The sequence below is a fragment of the Typopeltis vanoorti genome, chromosome 12, assembly GCF_054136105.1.
Source record: "Typopeltis vanoorti isolate ZY-2024b chromosome 12, IOZ_Tvanoo_1.0, whole genome shotgun sequence".
NCBI lineage: Eukaryota > Metazoa > Arthropoda > Arachnida > Uropygi > Thelyphonidae > Typopeltis > Typopeltis vanoorti.
In genome coordinates this window covers 93,941,319-93,960,938 of record NC_143560.1, presented here as the reverse complement: position 1 = coordinate 93,960,938, position 19,620 = coordinate 93,941,319, and the positions used below count along the sequence as shown (strand labels likewise).

The window sequence follows — 19,620 nt, the reverse complement described above, 5'->3', positions numbered from 1 at the left end:
TTTGTGTGTTCACCTACCTTCCTTGGAATTACAGTTATCACCAGTGCTTTTTTCCTAGAAAAAAAAAAGATGCTGGAACTCACATCTTGTTAAGCTTTTTATTAAAGAAAATGATATTCAAATCTTAATTTAAATGAAATATAAAGCAGCTGTTGCTGTCACGGAGTCACATAAATGAATTAAATATAATTTATCTTCAGTATTTTTTATTTTAAGATCAAATGTAAAATTAAACAAACAAATTAAAATATACAACCAAAGACCAAATATAAAAGCAAAAGTAAATTTGTAAAAACATTATATAATTTATGAGAAGTTCATAGTGTTTTCCAAAGTTTTCTCCAATTCTCGTCGAACAAATCATCTGGACTCCTTTCTTTGCTCTTAGTATCTAAGGCCGAATGTTGTCCTCTAAGTAGCCACAGATCAACTTTTCATACTTTGAAGGATCGAAGTCTTAAAGGTGGTCCAACGAGTTTGATGAATAAAAGTGCCGAAACTGTTTTAGTCTTCAATGAAGCTCTTGTTGGAGTGATAATTAAATTCATCTGTGAAAATCCGCGTTCACATTCACTTGATGAAATGGGAATGGTATTCAGAGTATGTACCAAACGCAACAGTTTTTCTGGGTATGTCTTATCGAGAATGTATGCACAGAATCCACGAATCATTTCTCTTTCATTTAGTTGCAGTCTAATTGACAAATTTCTAATTTTTGCTTCTCCGAATGTTAGCTGAACATCAATATCTTCAGGCCAATGTTTTTGGTCAAGCAAGCAAGCCCAAAGTGCTAGCTCATAATCTTCGCTATCAAGCAACCTTTTTTCAATTGACTCTTTCAATTTGGTATAAAATGTTTTGTGGTCAATAGGAGGATTATTTTTCGGAGCTTTTTCATGAAGTAAAACTCCACGAAAGCGCAGATTGCATACAGCAGCTGCAGCACATCCATAATAGAGTCCAAAATTCTGTCTTCTTTCTTCAGAAACTTTACAAGTGCATTTATTTTTTCATTTGCCTTGTAAAGGTTCATGGCACTGTCTTGAAGATCCAAATTTAATTCAGACAATTCTTGGAGAGCATCACACATCATTCCTAGATCCAATAAAACGTCTGTAGATGTTATTTTTCGTCTTAAGCCATCATAAGTACATTTATCATTTTTATCTCTTCTAGGATCATGCATCGCATCTTCAAAATGATGCGCTAGAGATTCAAAATTATTCCACACAGCTAAAACTGAACGGAAACTAGATGACACCCATCAAGTACTTAAAATTCTTCCAATTTTCAGCATCTCAACCTGTAGTGATTCTGCACATAAATGCAACTCTCTGCTGTTTTTTGGCAAAGCATGGTATAGGACACATATGAGCAGTCCGATTCGGCCCTCTACTTCTTTTGATCCGGCCCTAATCTATTTCAGCGAAGTTTGTCTGATTCCTGGTGGGAGAAAACATTGTGTGTTCTACTAACTCATATTAAGCTGATGTCATATGACTTGCACAAAACACACTGTTTTCTCCAACCAAGGCCTCACTTTAACTAGCGGCGTGTGTGAACGTGTTACAATGTGTAAGTTTGGTACTTGCATTGGTGTTGTGCTTTGTTCAGCGCCTGCATTGATGTTATGTTGTGTTCTGTTTAGTGCCTGCGGTGTAGAAGACAGTTTTGTTTGACAGTTCTGAATATCGTTTATAAATTTGGGACAATGTCAGGGGTTATTGCAAAAAAAAAAAAAAAAAAGTATATGCAGAGAATCGTCAATTTCAAGACAACTGGACAGAGGATTATTATTTTATTCTGAATAAAGGTTTGCCTGTATGTTTGCTGTGCAATGAATCTGTATCCGTCAACAAAGAATACAACTTGAAGAGACACTTTACTTTGAGACATGCGGATCACCCAAAAATTGATGGACAACTACAAAAAGATGAAATACAGAAGTTGAAGAACTTGGATACCCAGCAGCAAATGTTCAACAAGCAAAGAACGCAGCACTACAGCATTGTCAAAGCCAGCTTTGTGGCAAGCAAAAAAATCGCTAAGCATTCTAAGTCATTTGGTGAAGGAGAATTTATCAAAGAATGTCTGCTAGATGTTGCAAGTATAATATGTCCTGAAAAGAAAAAAGACTTCAAGAATATTCTTTTGTCGAGACATACTGTTGTCCGACCAATAGAAATTATGGCTGATGATATCAAAAAAAGTTTAAAAGAGAAGATTGCAGATTGGAAGCATTTTCAATTGCTTTGGATGACAGCACCGATACAGCACAACTAGCAATATTTATTCGAGGAGTCGATGCAGATTTCAACATTACAGAAGAATTGCTGGCGGTTTGGCCATTAAAAGGAACAACTACCAGTGAAGATATATTTGAAACAGTCAACACAATCTTCGAGAGATTTGGACTTAAATGGAGTTAACTATCTGACATATGCACTGATGGAACCCCTGCAATGGTTGGTGCACAGAAGGGATTTATTGGAATAGTTCATGAGAGAGCAATAGAACTACAGATCCATCCAGAAAATTTAACAAATTTTCACTGCATTATCCACCAACAAAATCTGTGTGCAAAATTGATTAAGTTCCCAAATGTTATGGAAGTTGTAGTAGCCAGTATTAACTTTAATAAGTCACGTGCACTTAATCACTGCCAATTTAAGGAGTATTTAGCAGATCTATTTTCGGATTATGAAAATGTGTCTTATTATTGTGAGGTGTAAACATATTAGATATATATATATATATATATATCTAATATGTCTTCTCTCCACAGAAGCCTTTACAATGACATTCATGTTTTCTCTTTCACTGAACAATTCTTCTAAGTAACTGACACCAAAATTGATTAAATTGTATCTTCTGTTTTTCCAACTTTATTTATTATTATTACATAACACCTCCAGGGAGTCCAAGGACTCTTCGAGGGAGGGCACCTACTCTACAATTCTACGTCTCCACCACTCCACCAACCGCAGCTACCTTCACCATAAATTAAAGATACCAAGAAATTATATACTTGGTTTAATCCTTTATCCAAGTGTAAGCAAACAAAGTTTGTGCCTGAAGTATTTTCAGAACGGGGGCAACTCATATATAGAAGCCAATAACTTCATATCACTTGCCTTAATATCCCATAATGCAAAGCACATATCCTTACAGGTATGTATAATGCTATGCATTGTGGGAAGGGTCACTACCCAGATCAGTTTCGACCTTTATTGAGGTCTCTTCAGTGGAAGCCAGCTCCAGAGGTAATCCTGTCTGGGTAGTGACCCTTCCCATAATGCATAGCATTATACATACCCGTTAGGATATGTGCTTTGCATTATGGGATACTAAGGCAAGTGATGTGAAGTTATTAGCTTCTATATACAAGTTGCCCCCGTCCTGAAAATACTTACACTAGGATAAAGGATTAAACCAAGTATGTAATTTCTTGGTATCTTTAATTTATAGTATAACCAAGTCAAAAAACTTCCAACAACTACCTTCACTATGCCATCTACCACTAGTATTTTCACAGACAACAACAAACATCCATGCCTATGGCAGAATTTGAACCTGCAGCCTTTTTGGCTGGAGAGCAGATATACTAACCATTCAGCCAACCAGGCCGGCACTTTAGCCAGCTATTATGTGGAACGTTTTGAACAATGCATTCTTAATATATTTTCTCTTAAGTCTTTTTTAGCTTAGTTTGGTTTAGATATGTTGATTGTGTATTTACTATCTAGAACTCTTACCTTGTCAAAAAAATATGCTGTTATTAAAACTCTGGTTCATCGTGCACACAAACTATGTTCTCTCCTTCCCTTTTGAATAAGGAATTGTCCTTTATCAGTGCTGCATTCATCTCCAATGGGTACAAAGTAAAATTATGAACCAAGTAATAAAAAAAGTTTCTAAAAGAAATGTGAGACTTCTTCACCAAATCGAACTTCATGCTTCTTTCTGTCCAGTTAGGAAATTAAATTCTTTCCTAGACTCTTTGAAAGATAAATATCCTCTACTCTCTTATCATCCTGGAGATTATAGAATTCTGTGCTCATGTAGCCTTTGTTATTAATGGGCAGACTGGTCATTCTGCTCAGATTTGCTTGAACACTAATATTATATCATATTTCATGATTCTGATACTGGTTTAGCCAGCCTTTGTTTACTAGGCATTGGATTCACTGGAATAAATAAAGTCTTAGACAAAAGTTATTTTTTAAGATATACTTTAAAATGCTGATATTTCTGCATGTGACATTTGATATTGAAGCTGTCTATATAGAATAGATGTTTGCAACCCCAAGATTTGTATAGTTTGCTTGCTTATTAAAAAAAAGTTTCTATCATCTTTTATCACACCTGTCAATCCACATGAAACAAACTTCCATTGCACAACTATCAAAATTTTAAAAAGATAATTGCAATATGGAAGTTTCTCATATCTTTCTGCTATTCTAGTTAGATAAATAAAACCATACACATGTTATATTACCAATTACTAGAATGTTCTTTAATGTATTGAAACTTTTCCTTTGATAAGTATTTAAAACTGTGTGAAAATCTTCTGGTCAAGTATGTGTTATTTGTTTCCATTATTTTTTCTCTCTCCCTCTCTAGAATTTGTCCCATATGTTTTTCAAATTCTTTCACTTCTGTTGGAGCTTCAAGAATCTCCTGTTCCAGAACACTACATGGCACTATTTCCTTGTCTTTTGGCACCTGTATTATGGGAACGACCTGGAAATATACATCCTTTAGTTAGATTGTTACAGGCATATATTGGAAGGGGAGCTGATCAAATTGTGTCAGCTGATAAATTGGTAAGTTGCATAATCAATTGAAAACATTATCTTTTAAGTTAACTCGACAAATAGGAATGTAAGATACATTCCCAAGATTTAACTAAGTATATATATTTTATTGGTATAAAATTTTTGCCCTAGTATCAAGGACATCTTCAGCATTACTCAATTTTTTATTTCATTTCATTGCTTAGTTTGAGAATCATACTAAAGATACCCTTGATACTAGAGCAAAAATTTTTAAACTTTACATAAAATAGTCTGACTTTTGCTGTAATTGTCATTGTTAATGAGTTTAGTGGAATTATATGTTAACAGCCTGTAATACTTGTGGGGATGGGACACTTTCACAGAAGAATGGGAAAAAAAAAAAACTCTTTCACTTTACCATTTTTAGATTTCAAAGGATATTGTAAATTTAGCTTACTTCTCTTTGATCATTTACTTAATGTATATTTGAAAAATTTGTATGCTGATAAGCATTTCTCATAGTCATAGTTTTGTACCTCATCATCATCAAATTCCTGACATATACCCTCAAGGGGTGTACAGGATATTATGATAGTCTCTTCTCATCTTCCTTTTATCCTCTTTGCCTTGCAGTGTCGAGGGTTTATTAATCATCAGAGCTCAAACTGCTCACAGGATAAGGTGGTCAGCCCTACGTCGTGGTGTATCCTATGTCCTGTAGTGTTGTGTTCTCAAGGCTAGTTTGCCTGCTTTGCAGGATGAAAAACTCCAGGAAAAACTGGGGGAAAACCCTACTGTCCACGCCCAAGACCAGCTAACTTGGCTATGACTGAGGAAGCTCCTTCAGCTCCTCACGTCACCAACGGGAATCGAACCTAGGACACTCCTTCTCCAGGCATATTGGTTGCGAAGCACACAGCCACTAGCTAACCGTGCAGACATATTATGATAGTACTATATGAAAATCTTACATCATTACCAACTTCCTATCAGCAATTTTCCTCCAAATAAATCTGTTATCTGTCAAGACTCCCACATCAGATCTTATATTTCTATCTTCTAAGGCACTTTTTACTGTTTAATTATCAATTCACCTATATCTTGGTCTTCCTCTAGGTCTTTTTCCTGCCTACCTGACAGAGAACACTTGTTTTGCTAATTTTTCCTCTCCCATTCTGTTTAAGTGACCATGCCACCTGAGATTAGCTCTGCTAATGCATTCCTAGATGCTGACAATGTCAAGTTCTTTCCTAATGTCCTCATTTTTAATATGATATTGCCACTGATGTCATCTGTTCATGCCCCTAATCTTTCTCAGGACTCTCATATCTGCAATCTCTAGTCTTTGGTCAAGTGTTTTATTTCTGACCCAGCTCTCAGATCCATAAGTTAAAATTGGTTTGAACATTGTCTTGAATACAGCTAATTAGTGTTTTGACTAATTTCTCTCTTATTCCATATAAATTTATTCAATTGACTTCCTACCATACCAGCTTTGTTGAATCTGTCTATTTCCATATTGAATTTACCATCTTCACTAATAATTGTGCCTACCAACTGAAATGTTGTACTTGTTCTATAGATTCTCCATTCAGGATATAGTTGATATTTTCAATGTTTCTGCCTATTTTTATTGTCTTGTTACTGCTGATTTTCATACCAAATTTATTATAACTGATATTCAATTTGGTCAAGGAATCTTGCATACTTGTATCAGATTTATTTGAAAGTATACCATCATCTGCATAAAGTAAAGAGCTGAGATTAACATCTCCAATTTTGATATCAGATTTAATGCCGCTTTCCTTCATAATGTAATCCATATAGATAATGAATAAGAGAGGTGATAATATACATACTTGTCTGACACCAGATTTAACATCAAACCATCTTCTTGTACTTTATTCAATTCTAACTGCTGGCTTACATCTCAAAGACTAAGTATTGCTTGATATAATGCCCCATTGGCACCATATAACCGTACTATTTTCTCATGCTTTTCACTTGGCACCATGTCACATGCCTTTTGCAAATCTACAAAACTTTAATACAGATTATTTTTATGGCTAATGTAGCCCACTTTCGTTTAGTAATGCCCTTTTTTACAATGTCATTGGCTTTTTATTCAAATCTTAGGGCATTACTGATGTGTCATAACTAATATATGAAGAATAATATAGGAGGAAAATTCGGACATACCTTTTTTTTTTGGATGTTGTTGGCTGACTCCTTATCCTGGTGATAAGCATTTATCTGCTGTTAAAGGAAGATGGTTTGGGGAAAAGTGGGGATAAAGCAATGTGGGGGAATTATTTGAAAAAACTCTGGTTTTTTATATGTATAATATTATTATTATTAAGAGTGGGTAGAGAGGTTTTGATGTGGAGGGGTTAGAGAAGTATCTGAAAATAGAAACTATTTTTTGGGTAAGAGGAAGGATTGGTGGGAAAAGGTCAGGGGTGGGAGTAAATGGGGGTGAGCCGTTTCGACAGTGCATCGTCTTTGGAACTCTTGGGGGAGTGGAGGTTATGTCCTGTCGGCTTGGTGTTTCTGTCTTTGGTGTGCTTGTGTTATCTCCTATTGGTCGGAGTCATGACCTAATTTTTATATTATGGAGCTTCCAACGCTCGGAGATTATATAGGGTCTGTGGACATTTATTGAGTTTTTATCACATTTTATGGCTATCGTTTTTGATATTTGTAATCTTGTATATCTAATATTATGGCCTTGTCGATTTGTGGGGTATGTTTCTGTTCAAGGGCGTGGATTGTTATTTTTGTTTTCCCTGTACTTTGCGTTCTGTTTTTCTTTTTGTTGTTGCTTGTTTTTTATTGTTTAAATGTTCTGGAATAGGGATGTTATAGTCCTGGAAGTGTTCTTTGCCCATAAAGACCTGATAGTGGAACCTGTGTAGGTGGCATCTGGAAATTTGTAAACTGCGTTGTGGCATTCTAATATTTCTTTGTGTGTGTGATTTTATAGGTTTTAGAAGTGTTGCCAATTTTTTGGTTTGTGATGAACACAAGCTTATAGTCAGTGTGTTTGAAAATGTATTTGTAGGCTTTATATGTGTTCTGGATGTATGGAAGTTTGATAATTTTTTGTTTTGGTTGTTTGGGTGTTTTACCTGATTTTTGCTGTTTTTTTGGCGTAATTTACTAGTTGTGTTGGGTAATTCCGATTTTGAAAAATTTGTCTTAACTTCTTTATTTCTGAGTTGAGATAATTACAATTAGTTTAAAACTTGTAAGCATTTATGAATTGTGTTAGGATGACTGATTTTTTAATCGAATAAGGATGGTATAAGTTAAAATGAAGGTAGTTTCCGATATGTGTGGGTTTGTGGAATATTTTCCTGGCTATTTTGTTGTTTGTTCTGACTAATGTCAGGTTTAGGAAATTGATGGATTTGTCCTGTTCAGTTTCTATCTCTGTAATTCACAGATTCGGTTTTATTTCCCTTTTTGTATATGGGTACTATGAGAGCTCTACTCCAATCATCCGGAATTCGTTTCTCTCCAGGCTTTCTGAACTATGCAGTGCAGCCACTGTAAGACTCTTATACCACCATACTTCAAGTATGGATATGTATTCCTAACTGCATGCGTGGTCAGTGTGTTTTACCACTGTGCTGTCACTGCTTGTTTCATTTAGCAGTCTTTCAAAGTAATTACTCCATAAATTAAGGATATCTTTTTCTCCAGTTTTCATGTCATCTTTATCATCTCTAATTCCTTTTACAGCACTCTTTCCTCCATTTCTGAACTATTTCAACAGCCTCCAGAATATCTTACCACTTTCCTGATATTTATTTTCTATGTTCTTACCAAAGTCTTTCTAAGAACACAAACTGACTTATCATATCAAAATTTATAATAAGAAAGCATATCAAAATTTCACCATGAAATTTTGATATGCTTTCTTCTTTTTCTTGACTGCCTCTTTAACTTTCTGTGTCCACCATGGAGCTCTGATTTTTCTATCTTTGCAGACAACCTTATCATATGCCTCTCTGGCTGAATCAATCAATATTTTCTTCAGGGCTTGCCACTGAATCTCCAAGGTTTGGTGGTTGTTCTCAAACTTCCGTTTTTTCTTCAATATTGTTAGTGTATTTTAATCTGCAGTTTACATCTGAGAGCTGCTCACTTTTATTTGCTTTAAAACTTTCTTATATGTTCTTCTTTTCAATATGAAATTTAGTTTTATCCTGCTCAAGACTAAATGGTGATCACTTCCATTTTCAAATCCTCTGTACACTCTTGGTGTCCTGCACCAGAAAGAAAACATCACTATCAATAATAACATAGTCAATGAGACTTTTCTTATTCCTTGCCTATTCTATGTTAATTTGTGCACATTTTTATGTTGGAATATTGTGTTAGTAATAACTAGTTCATGTCCTGAGCAGAAATTCAACAGGTATTTGCCATTATTATTAGCTTTGCTCTTTTCTCCAAATTTTCTGAAAATATTTTTTGTATGTCTGACAATCATTTCCTACTCTGCAATTTAGATTCTCAACCAGGACCAACTTTTCCTTTTTCATTGTGTCAGCTGCTTTCGCTAAAGCTGAAAAAAATTATTATCTGAGACCTCCAGGAAGTCAAGGACTCATCGAGGAGGCTGTAAATTACCCAACCAGCTATCATACCTTCCCTTAAATTTATTTACACTAGATGCGCTTACTACCCCTAAGGGCATATTATTCCACTCACTCACTGCTTTCTGCGAGAAAAACCTAGCTTTACCTCTTTCTTGACTGAGAACAACCTTAACTTCCGTGTATGCCCCCGTGTTCTCTCCCCGCCTTCCATATAATGAAAATTTTCATCATTTGAAATACTATAACATCCATTCAAAAGTTTATAGACCTCTATCATATCACCCCTCTTTCTCCTGTTAACAAGAGTCTGTAATCCACATACTCTCAACCTGTCCTCATAATCTAAATCCCATAATCTGATCATAATCTTTGTAACCCTTCTTTGCTCCCTTTCCACAGCTTCTTTATCCCCTTGGAACATGGGAGACCAACTCTGCGCACAGTAATCCAAGTGTGGTCTTATCAAAGCCATATAAAGAGTTAAAATTACTTCCTTATCCTTACATGTCAAGGTTCGCTTCAACATAGCAATTATCCTCTGAGTTGTATTTGCAACTTTTGCTATGTGACCTTTGAACTTTAAATTCTTATCCACCAAGATCCCTTGCGTCTTCAGTTTCTTTTAGCATAACCCCACTGATATAATATTGCCGTTGGAACTCTAATCATTCCAAAGTGCATAACTTCACGCTTATTAACATTAAACTGACAGCCATTTTCGTTTGCCCAGATTTCCATTCTATTCAAATAGTTTTTTTTGTAATTGCTGAATATCAGTAGCATTCCTGATTGACCTTCGCATCATCAGCAAACAATTGCAAATTTGATGATAGACCCTGTGTTGGATCCTACTTCTTCTCAATCTATACTTTGGATCCGATATTTAGTTATTACGATGTTCTTAACTAGTTGATAGGTTGCAAGTTGATTTCTAATTCAAATATAGAGAAAATTTATATTTAAAGACTGTGCCACTCTATATCTGAATTAGTTCAAGAATTGAAGAAAAAAACCAACTCTCAACTACCTTTCCTTTATATGTTGTTATTATGTATACTGGCCGAGTATACTTAACTTACTTAATTCACCCGCTTTGGTTCGAATGGTTTATGAATGGTGCAGTAAAAGAGATTCAGGCAAATTTGGGGATATTTTTGGAAAATTGACAGAATGAATTTCCTTATTTCTACTCTATCGGTTTTTGATTCTGCTAAATTGATAGCTTTGTGCAACAATTTTCCTTTTTTATCACTTAATCTGTCTTCAAAGTTTAAGGTATCAATCTCCATCTTGTTACATAGTTCCCTTTTATTGTCTTCATTGTACATTGATTGATAACTCACGCCACGCAAGGAAATGGTTTCGGAGGCAAGGTCACACATGAATTTATTTTTCTCTAGGAAATCAAGTCCTAGTATGATCTGGTCATTCGTGTCAGCAATTTCTGGAAGGATAATGAGTTCATGTGAGAACTCTACTGGAAAACAAGGTATGGAAATTTCAGCACTTATTTTTCTTGTGGCAATCAGTTCAATTTTAGCAATTCCCATGATTTTTACTGGTTTCTGAATTAGGGTGATGTTATCAGAAAAATCATCAACAAGCTTATTCACCATGGAGTTAGAAATAACTGATATATGGGCTCCAGTATCTAAAAGAATATTGCATGGAATCCTCCCAATCAGACCTTGCACAAGAGTTAAAGGTAATTTATCATTCTCTTTGGCCATTGTCACCACTTTGCATTCTATGGGAATTATAGTCTAGTGACCCTGGTTTGTTACTCAAGGTGGTAGAGTTATCTACATTGACTTCCTCATTCTTAATTTCTTTTCTTTTTTTTACAGTTTGGAAAGTATTCAAGAATTGGTAAAGGTATAAGCTGATCATTACAGTCCTGCATAAGTGATTGTCTCATGGAGTATATTTGTTGCATTTCCTCCAATATTCTCTCTCTTTCTTTGGCCAGACTATAACATGCTTCTAAACTGACAGCCTTTTTTTTTGTAAATGACCTCTCTTAAATTTTTATGCAATCCCAGTCGAAATTGTTGAAACACAATCCAATGTAAGTGAGGTTTTTCTGTAGGGGACACCTTCATAGATTTAGCAATGTTCACCAATCTGTTAAAAATAATTAGTCACATCTTCTTTGTCACCTTGCATGCATTCATGGAGCTCTATAAGGGTTCGAAGGTAGCACTTAGTATGGGAAAATCGTTCGTCCTTAAATTTCTTGTATTCTAATGTTTCCTTAAGAATAGGGGATGAATTAAAATATGTTCTAGCCTTGCCTATTAATTTACTTCTGAGTAAAATTAACAGTTAAAAATCCGTCCAATTTACTATTTCTCTAAGTTTTTCAACATAAGTAAAAAAGGATAGTACACCATCTGATTCTTCACCTGAAAACTGAGGAAACCTGAAAACTTGTTGTGGGTTTACTGCATGAAAAAACTCACTATCTTCCATTTTAGAATTAGATGAAACAGCCATATTAATCTATTAACAACAACTTTAAAAAAAACAGAATCCTAAAACAACTTCTCTGTTTGCCTGATTCTAGATTACAACCAATTCACTTGATTCACTTTATTTACTTTCAAAGTTCTTGGGATACTTTTTTTTACTCTTACAAAATTTAATACTTAATATTATAACATATGATAGTGAATTCAAATCCTGCCGACTGCACCATTTTGTTGGATCCTACTTCTTCTCAATCTATACATTTATTATTACGATGTTCTTAACTAGTTGATAGGTTGCAAGTTGATTTCTAATTCAAATATAGAGAAAATTTATTTTTAAAGACTGTGCCACTCTATATCTGAATTAGTTCAAGAATTGAAGAAAAAACCAACTCTCAACTACCTTTCCTTTATATATTGTTATTATGTATACTGGCCGAGTATATTTAACTTACTTAATTCACCTGCTTTGGTTCGAATGGTTTATGAATGGTGCAGTAAAAGAGATTCAGGCAAAGTAAAACTTTTGATTAACAACAACAAACATTTAATTTAGAATCACAAATTTTACACTTAAGATCAAATCACTAAATGAGTTGTTATAAACACTTTAGCCTTTCTGATAATACAGTCATACAAACTCAGGCAATGGTAAATCTGTTATCTGTAATACAATATCTCATAGTTTCTTAAGTTTCAAATACAATAAAAATGCAGTAACACCTCTTCACAAGCATACACTTTTAAATCTACACTCCAGCTAATCTCCGCAATAGTTACTGTTAATATAAGGATATTCTAGGATGATACTCACACATATCTCTGTATAGGAATATTAATGGTTGGAATATTCTTACCGATAATCTTCTTTCTTCATCTACTTATACGCAAACACTTTAAACAATAAACGGCACTCATTAAGATAAATCTTCTAAGCAATACCTGAATTAATCAACGGTTACAATACACATAATCAAACGTTTTTGCATGAAGTACTACTGATCACTCATGAATTAAGGTAACACACAATAATTCCTCAACTTGAAGTTTTATATGCACAGTTGTCCATTCCTCCGGCATTCAATTAATCCTTTAGGCTCTATAATTCTAAACACAGCTATCGTTAAACTTCAACTTTACAGCCTCTACTTATTCTCTAGTTACTCCGTGCTATGCTTCAAGTTCCCATGTGTTCTTGAAAGGTCAGCCCTGAAATTAAATCTCAACTATAGTATCGCTAGTCATTCAGTAATCACTCAGCTGTCTTCCGTAGCTATAATTGTTATTCTACAACTTATTAGCTAACTGCTTCTCGACTACTGGACTTTAATTAGTTACTTGAGTGGCTCGTCGACTCACTATTATCGCACTCTGATTCCTCATATCAATCTCCCTTTAGATTCCATCTCCGAATGCCGAATTAGAATATCCTCCGATTCCAACCTAATGAATCTCTCTTCTCCTCTGCTCTCTTTCTTTTTTTTTTTTTTAGCGTTCCTCGCTTATATATCCATTCTTCCCGCCTAAATTGTTCTTGTGCTCTCTTTAACTAAAATTCTTTCCAGTCAACTTTCAGCTTTCTCTCTCACGCACTGTTCCAAACTCGCGCTCGCTCTCTTACATACGTCTCCATGACAACCAAACAAAATATAATAAAATTGAGCTATTGCATAACGTTAAACTTCTACAAACAGGAACAAAATAAGAATATTTACATTTCAATTAATATGCAGTTAAAATGTTAAATACGAATTCTTATAATATTAACATAGCTATAAATAAAATAGCTTAATAATATTTAAACAAGTCTTGCTTGGTATATGGTATATTATGTTAAATGTGAATGAAAAAAAAAATATATATATACAAAACAATTTCATTCACAGTTTAACACCTGCTTGATGTCATCAATATACTGATTGAACAATAATGACCCAAGGACTGAACCGTGAGGTACACCACTGATTACCTTAAATCTGACAGATTCACACCCACTGTATACCATTCTTTGATATCTGTTTTCCCCCACTTCTGCTTTAGTAGAACCTTCTGTGGGCCATAGGCACAAATAAGTCTCATTGTCCAGTTCCCCATTTTGGTATTTGATCACATCACTCTACTTGATATTGCCTGCCATTCAAGATGAGCCTTATTTAGTGTTGAATACTATAGCTACTCCTCCTGTTCCCTGATTGTTATTGCCTGGATATAACATTTTGTATTTATTGCTTAGAAAGATCTCACCAGTTTTTGTTTTTTTGGTTCAGTACCCCTTATTATGTCAATCTGGTAGTGTTTATCCAATTTCTCAGCTAGTTCCATTTCTTTGCCATTCAGGCTTCTTATGTTAGTACCAATCTTGAACTCTGGTGATGTTGAGTTGAATTGTGTTTCAGAATTTGTTCCAGTAGCTGGCTTTTTTTGCTGTTCGCCCTAGTTCCCTGGAAAACAGCAAGGGCATTGTTTAACTGGGTGTTTAACACCCCAGCTGGTTTGAAATTCTGTCATTTGTACCATCATTTTACATTGTGGTTTAAGCCAATAAAAATACAATTTGGTCGGCTAAATCCCAAATTACCAGCCTGTCCTCATTCAGGGTGCACCACAAGAAGGTGAGGATTGGATATTAGGTAAGAAGCCCTGTTCATTTCTCTGCATTCCTTTAAAGGCTATGTGGAGGTCTCCTCTCAGTTATGCAGCTTTGACCCTAAATCATTCCCGATTTCATACCTTATCATATTAATTTTATATAATTTTTTTTTTTTTTCCATTCATTTGAGAGAGTACCTTTTTTCTCCTCTGTTATAAGATGGGAAACAATCAAATTCTCAGTTGCAAATAGCTAAGCTGGATGCTGCTAGGTGAAAATGAACTGAGTTTGGTGCTCTTTTCGGTTTTCAAACTCATTATTTTGACATCAGTTACTCTGATTTTTAGAATTTTTTCTTGAGAAAAAATCATCGTAACTTCCTGAAATTTTAAAATATCTGGCTAACTATTAATGAAATCTAACTTAAACTTTGAGTTTCGGCTACTCAACTATTTTAAATATCAGATAGTAGTCTCTAAATTATGGTATATTTTTCATTCAAGAGACCATTCCTATCAAGAAAATTACTGAAGTTTGGTTCTCATGATGTTGATTTGAACAGATATCAAGTGTTTGTTCTGTCCTTGGCAATGATAGTTAGTTGAAATTACAGAACAATGGTGATAAATAAATCTTTCAAAAAGTATTGCTGAGATCTTATGCTTGCTATATAAGATGGGGCAAAATTTCAAACTCACTGCTGACAGCTTCTTACACATTACTTTTACTGTACTTTTTTATTATTATTAATGTGTAAATATTAATATAAAACATAAATCACAGCAGGTATTTTCTTTAGTGTGACTTATGAGTGATGCATTCTTATAAAGACAGTTGGTAAAATGATTGATGTGTTTATACCGGCCTTCATTTTCATATATTATAATTCATATAATCACACTAGAAAGGTTTCATTTAGATTTAAACGATAAACTATGCACTTACCCTATGGAATATATTTATTAAATACAAATATTTATATGCTAATATATTAGTATATTAATATTCTAATTAACATAAGTTAAAATCAAAATGCTAATTACCCTACTAAAAACAGTTTATAGCATGTTTTATTAGTATATTTTAATAAAATGTTCCTCACTAAAGATACCATGTGTTAAAAACTTTCACTTTAAATCTGAAACTATGGCTTCGCCTTCTTCATTCTTATCCTCCTGCAATATTTCATTCTCTGTCCCATTGCCAAATTCAAAGGTAAAGATTTTATACCCAGTGTATAAGAGTCCCCTTGTTTCAATAGTATTTTTAACTTTAAATAGTCTTATATGCTTAAAAACAAAAATGCTAATTTCAAATTTTTTGGTAGAATTTATTTGTAAAGTTACCATGAACTGTCTTAATGATATAATGTAATTATGATTTCAAGTTATGTAATTTTATTTATTTTTTTCTTTTGGAAATTTGCTTTACATAAATCAGTTTCTCCATCTAGTTGTTCATAATATATGAACAAGTAAGTTCAGATATTTTTCTGCAAATTAAAAACTTTTAAGTTGTTAGGACATTGTATATATAGTTACTGTATTTATCACCATGATAAACCTTCTACTTTATTTTGCTTTTGTCTATGGGAAGATGTGGGGGTGTTTTTCATTATACAGGGTCATTTTCATTCCAGTTATCTCTAATACACTAATTACTCTAATTGTTCCCAAATATATTACACAGCCTCTAATCATCTCCATTCTGTATTTCATGATACAATAAAAGCTTCTACTTTGTTTTTTTTGCAGTTGTGAAGGAAGGAATGTTTTTAACTATACAGGGATGTTTTCATTTCAGTCTGTGAGAACAATAGACATAGTGACTGAAAATTCATTCGTGTGAATAAAAATGAATCCTGTTTTACAAGATTCTTTTTTGAAGAACTGTTTCTAGTGATTGCCATATCTAGTATTAATTACTATGTAAAACATGTATACACTGGTCAAAATCATTACTGAATTAATGACTTTGATCGGTGTACACATTTTTACTGAATTTTCTAAGAAGAATTTTAAGAAAATATTGTTAAAAATCAAAAAAGTAAAATATAAAGATACACATAACAAGCACTACAAATTTTGCAGGATGATTTGCTCACTTGCTACTCCATCAGTGCACATGTAACTAATGCCAGGCTTAGATGAATCATATTAACATTATTAGCTTAATGGATATGTCCTCCTTGTAGTCATTTGCTAAGCTACTAATGTATACAGAGACTGTTTTTTATTTACTTATGTTTTGAAAACAAATATGTCCCTCTAAGTTTTTTTTTTTTTTTAATTATTTCCATCAGAATTGCATGTCTGGAGATGACATGTAATTTGTTAAATTACAATTTGTTAAAGCCCTACAGCAGCCTTTTGGGTTTACACATAATATTAAAACTATAAATTATTAGCAGTTCATTTTCCTCTAATAAAACTAGTTCTAATCATACCTTTTCCTTCCCTTTCTTATATGTGCCAATGACACTCATATGGTTCATTCCTCATTGCCAGTTCACCTTGTGCGATGTGATGGTAGCAAGAGATTAGATGAAGTAAGAGGTGAAGTGAGTGAAAGATCAGGAAAGGGAATGGGCAAGACTGAAGTGCTTGTTAATAGGAATGATAGTTAAAGTGTGTGAGAGAGAGGTGAAGGAAGAATAGGAGGAAAGATGGGTAGGGAAATTTTGGAGGGGGGGGGGCATGGTATAAGAAAAGTGGATGTTGGAAACATGGGATGACCTGGGTGGGATATGAGGAGTTTGAATTGTGATAATGCTGGTTGGGCATGAGTATGACTGGTTATGAACCAAAAAGGTCTTAACTGCTTTGTTTATTTATGAATGCAGGAGTATCAGAAATAAGGGAGATGAAATGTTTCACTGATTGAGTTTATTTGCCCAAAAATTGTTGGAATAAGTGAAATATGATTGGATGAGAATATCTTCGTGAGAATAGAAATGGAAGGGTACAATATTTTTCATGAGGATAGAAAGGGTAAGAGGGGAGGAGGAGTGCTGCTGATTATAGTAGGAGAATTATGCCCACATCAGGTGGAGATACAAGAAGAGAAATAGTGACAATTGTTTTGATGTAGTATGGTGTAAAGTGGAGATCGATAGCAAGAGGTTTAACTGGATGTTGCTATAGACCAGGGAATGTGATGGGTGGCAAGTATAAGTAACTTGGGTTACTGAATAAGGGAGGGGTGATCATTATGGATGATTTTAATTATGGTAATATAGATTGGAATTCCTTTACATACCAAAGACAGTTGTCTTTGGTATGTAAAGGAAGCCATGCAAGCATTGAGAGTCTTAGATCTGATCATTTCATCAGATGTGAGTGGAGTGTCGCACATCCCTCCAGTTGGTGAGAGTGATCATGAAGTAATCATCTGGGTAGTGGCTGACCACATAAAGACTTCTGTGAGATAAAGATATATAACTAAAATAACAGCAATTATGAAAAGCTTAGGAGATCACTTCAGGTATAGCAGGATGTAGATAAATGCTACTTGTGCACTGATCAAGAGATATTTAACAGCATCATTGTGTGAATGTATTCCCAAAGTCAAAAGCCCAAATAAGGTAGGTAGGTAGGTATCAAATGGATGGATGACGTGATTAAGCACAAAATCTGGAAGGTGGCACTATGAAGATAGCACAAGATAAACAGTAGTAATAATCAGTTGCACAATGAGTATAAAGAGCAGGCCACGAAGGTGACTCATTTGGTAAGGACAGCAAAAAGTGTAGTATGAGCAGAAATTAGTCGATCAGGCCAAGAAAGAAAGAAAAATTCTCGTGTTTTTTCAATATATGGCAAGTATAAAGAATAATGATTGTCAAGATGATGTTACTAGGTGAAAGTGGTAATTTCATGAGGATAGCAGTTGATGAGGATGTTTCATCCTCATCACGGTGAAATCATCATATGTCAGTGTTGAGGATATGGGAGAGATTGACTTACTGGTGAGCAAGCAAGAAGTACATGAGTTAAATAACTTGACATCAATAAGACAGTGGGACTTGATGACATATCACTCAATGTTTTAAAGTTCTAGGGAATTAGTGTCAGCCTTAGCTTACCTGTTTAACAAGTCTTGGAACAGCACAAGTCCCAAAGGAGTGAAGGAAGGCAGGATTGTTCCATTTCACAAAGGTGACAATAAGTGTTGGAGAGGTTGATATGCGTTTGATATCAGAAGTATTGAAAAAGTATCCCTTGCTGGTTAGTAGTTGGAAGGGGGCCAATCGTTCGATACTGTCGGCACACTCTCCCTCGATGAGTCTTTGGACTCCCTGGAGGTGTCAAAATAATAATAATAATAATAATAATTCATGTATCAGACCTAACATAATGAGTCATAACAATAGTATTCTCTGTAATTGTCAGCATAGGTTTGTTAAAAGGAGGTCATGTTTTAGTAATTTACTTATACAAAGTGACAAATGCGTTGGGCAAGGGCATGCTTAGATTTTGCAAAGGCTTTTGATAAGTTTCCACACAAGTTGGTAATTAAATTGGAATATATAGGATTGGATACTAGATTAGTAATTAGCGAGTTGGATAGGTGACTCAGATAGGTATCAGCAAGTTGTGTGTGTGTGTGTGTGTGTGGAGGATGCACTATCCTGAAAAAGGAAATTCACTAGTAGTGTGTGACAGAGGTCTCTTTTGTTGTGAAGTTATCACGACTCATTATGGCAATGATGTGGAGAACCTTAACATACAGAAATAAAGAAGTTATGGTTCTATTTTATAATGCCTTGATTAGGCTTCATACAGATTATTGTGCAGATTTGGTCACCTGATTTTCATGGTGATAAGTATATGTTAGAGTCCAGAAAAGACTGACTAAGGTGGTAACTAGTCTTGGGGATGTGAAGTAGGAAGACAGAATAATGGAATGGAATTTGCAAAGCCTTGTGAATAGGAGAAGAAAGAGAGGAGGATATGATCGAAACATAAATTGTTAAGCAGTTGTTACCCAGGTAATGTGGAAGAAGTTTTTCATGGAATTGGAAGGAATGGCAGAAGAAGATCTCATCCCTGAAAATTGTATAAGAAGGGTGTGAACAAGAGAGTGAGGAGCAAGTTCTTTGGAGAATGGTCTAGATTAAAATGCTTTGCTTGACAGTGTAGTAAATGAAGATGCATTGAATGAGTTTTAAAAGC

At 34.4% G+C, this 19,620-nt stretch overlaps 1 protein-coding gene across 1 annotated transcript in view; it reads left to right on the top strand.

Annotated features, from left to right (window-relative positions):
- Positions 1-19,620, top strand: part of Cse1 (chromosome segregation 1) — a 439,186-nt gene that overhangs the window by 357,182 nt on the left and 62,384 nt on the right. Inside the window, exon 19 of the mRNA XM_090402147.1 lies at positions 4,624-4,826. Coding sequence (XP_090258273.1) covers positions 4,624-4,826 — 203 coding nt within the window. The remainder of the gene's footprint in view (positions 1-4,623; positions 4,827-19,620) is intronic.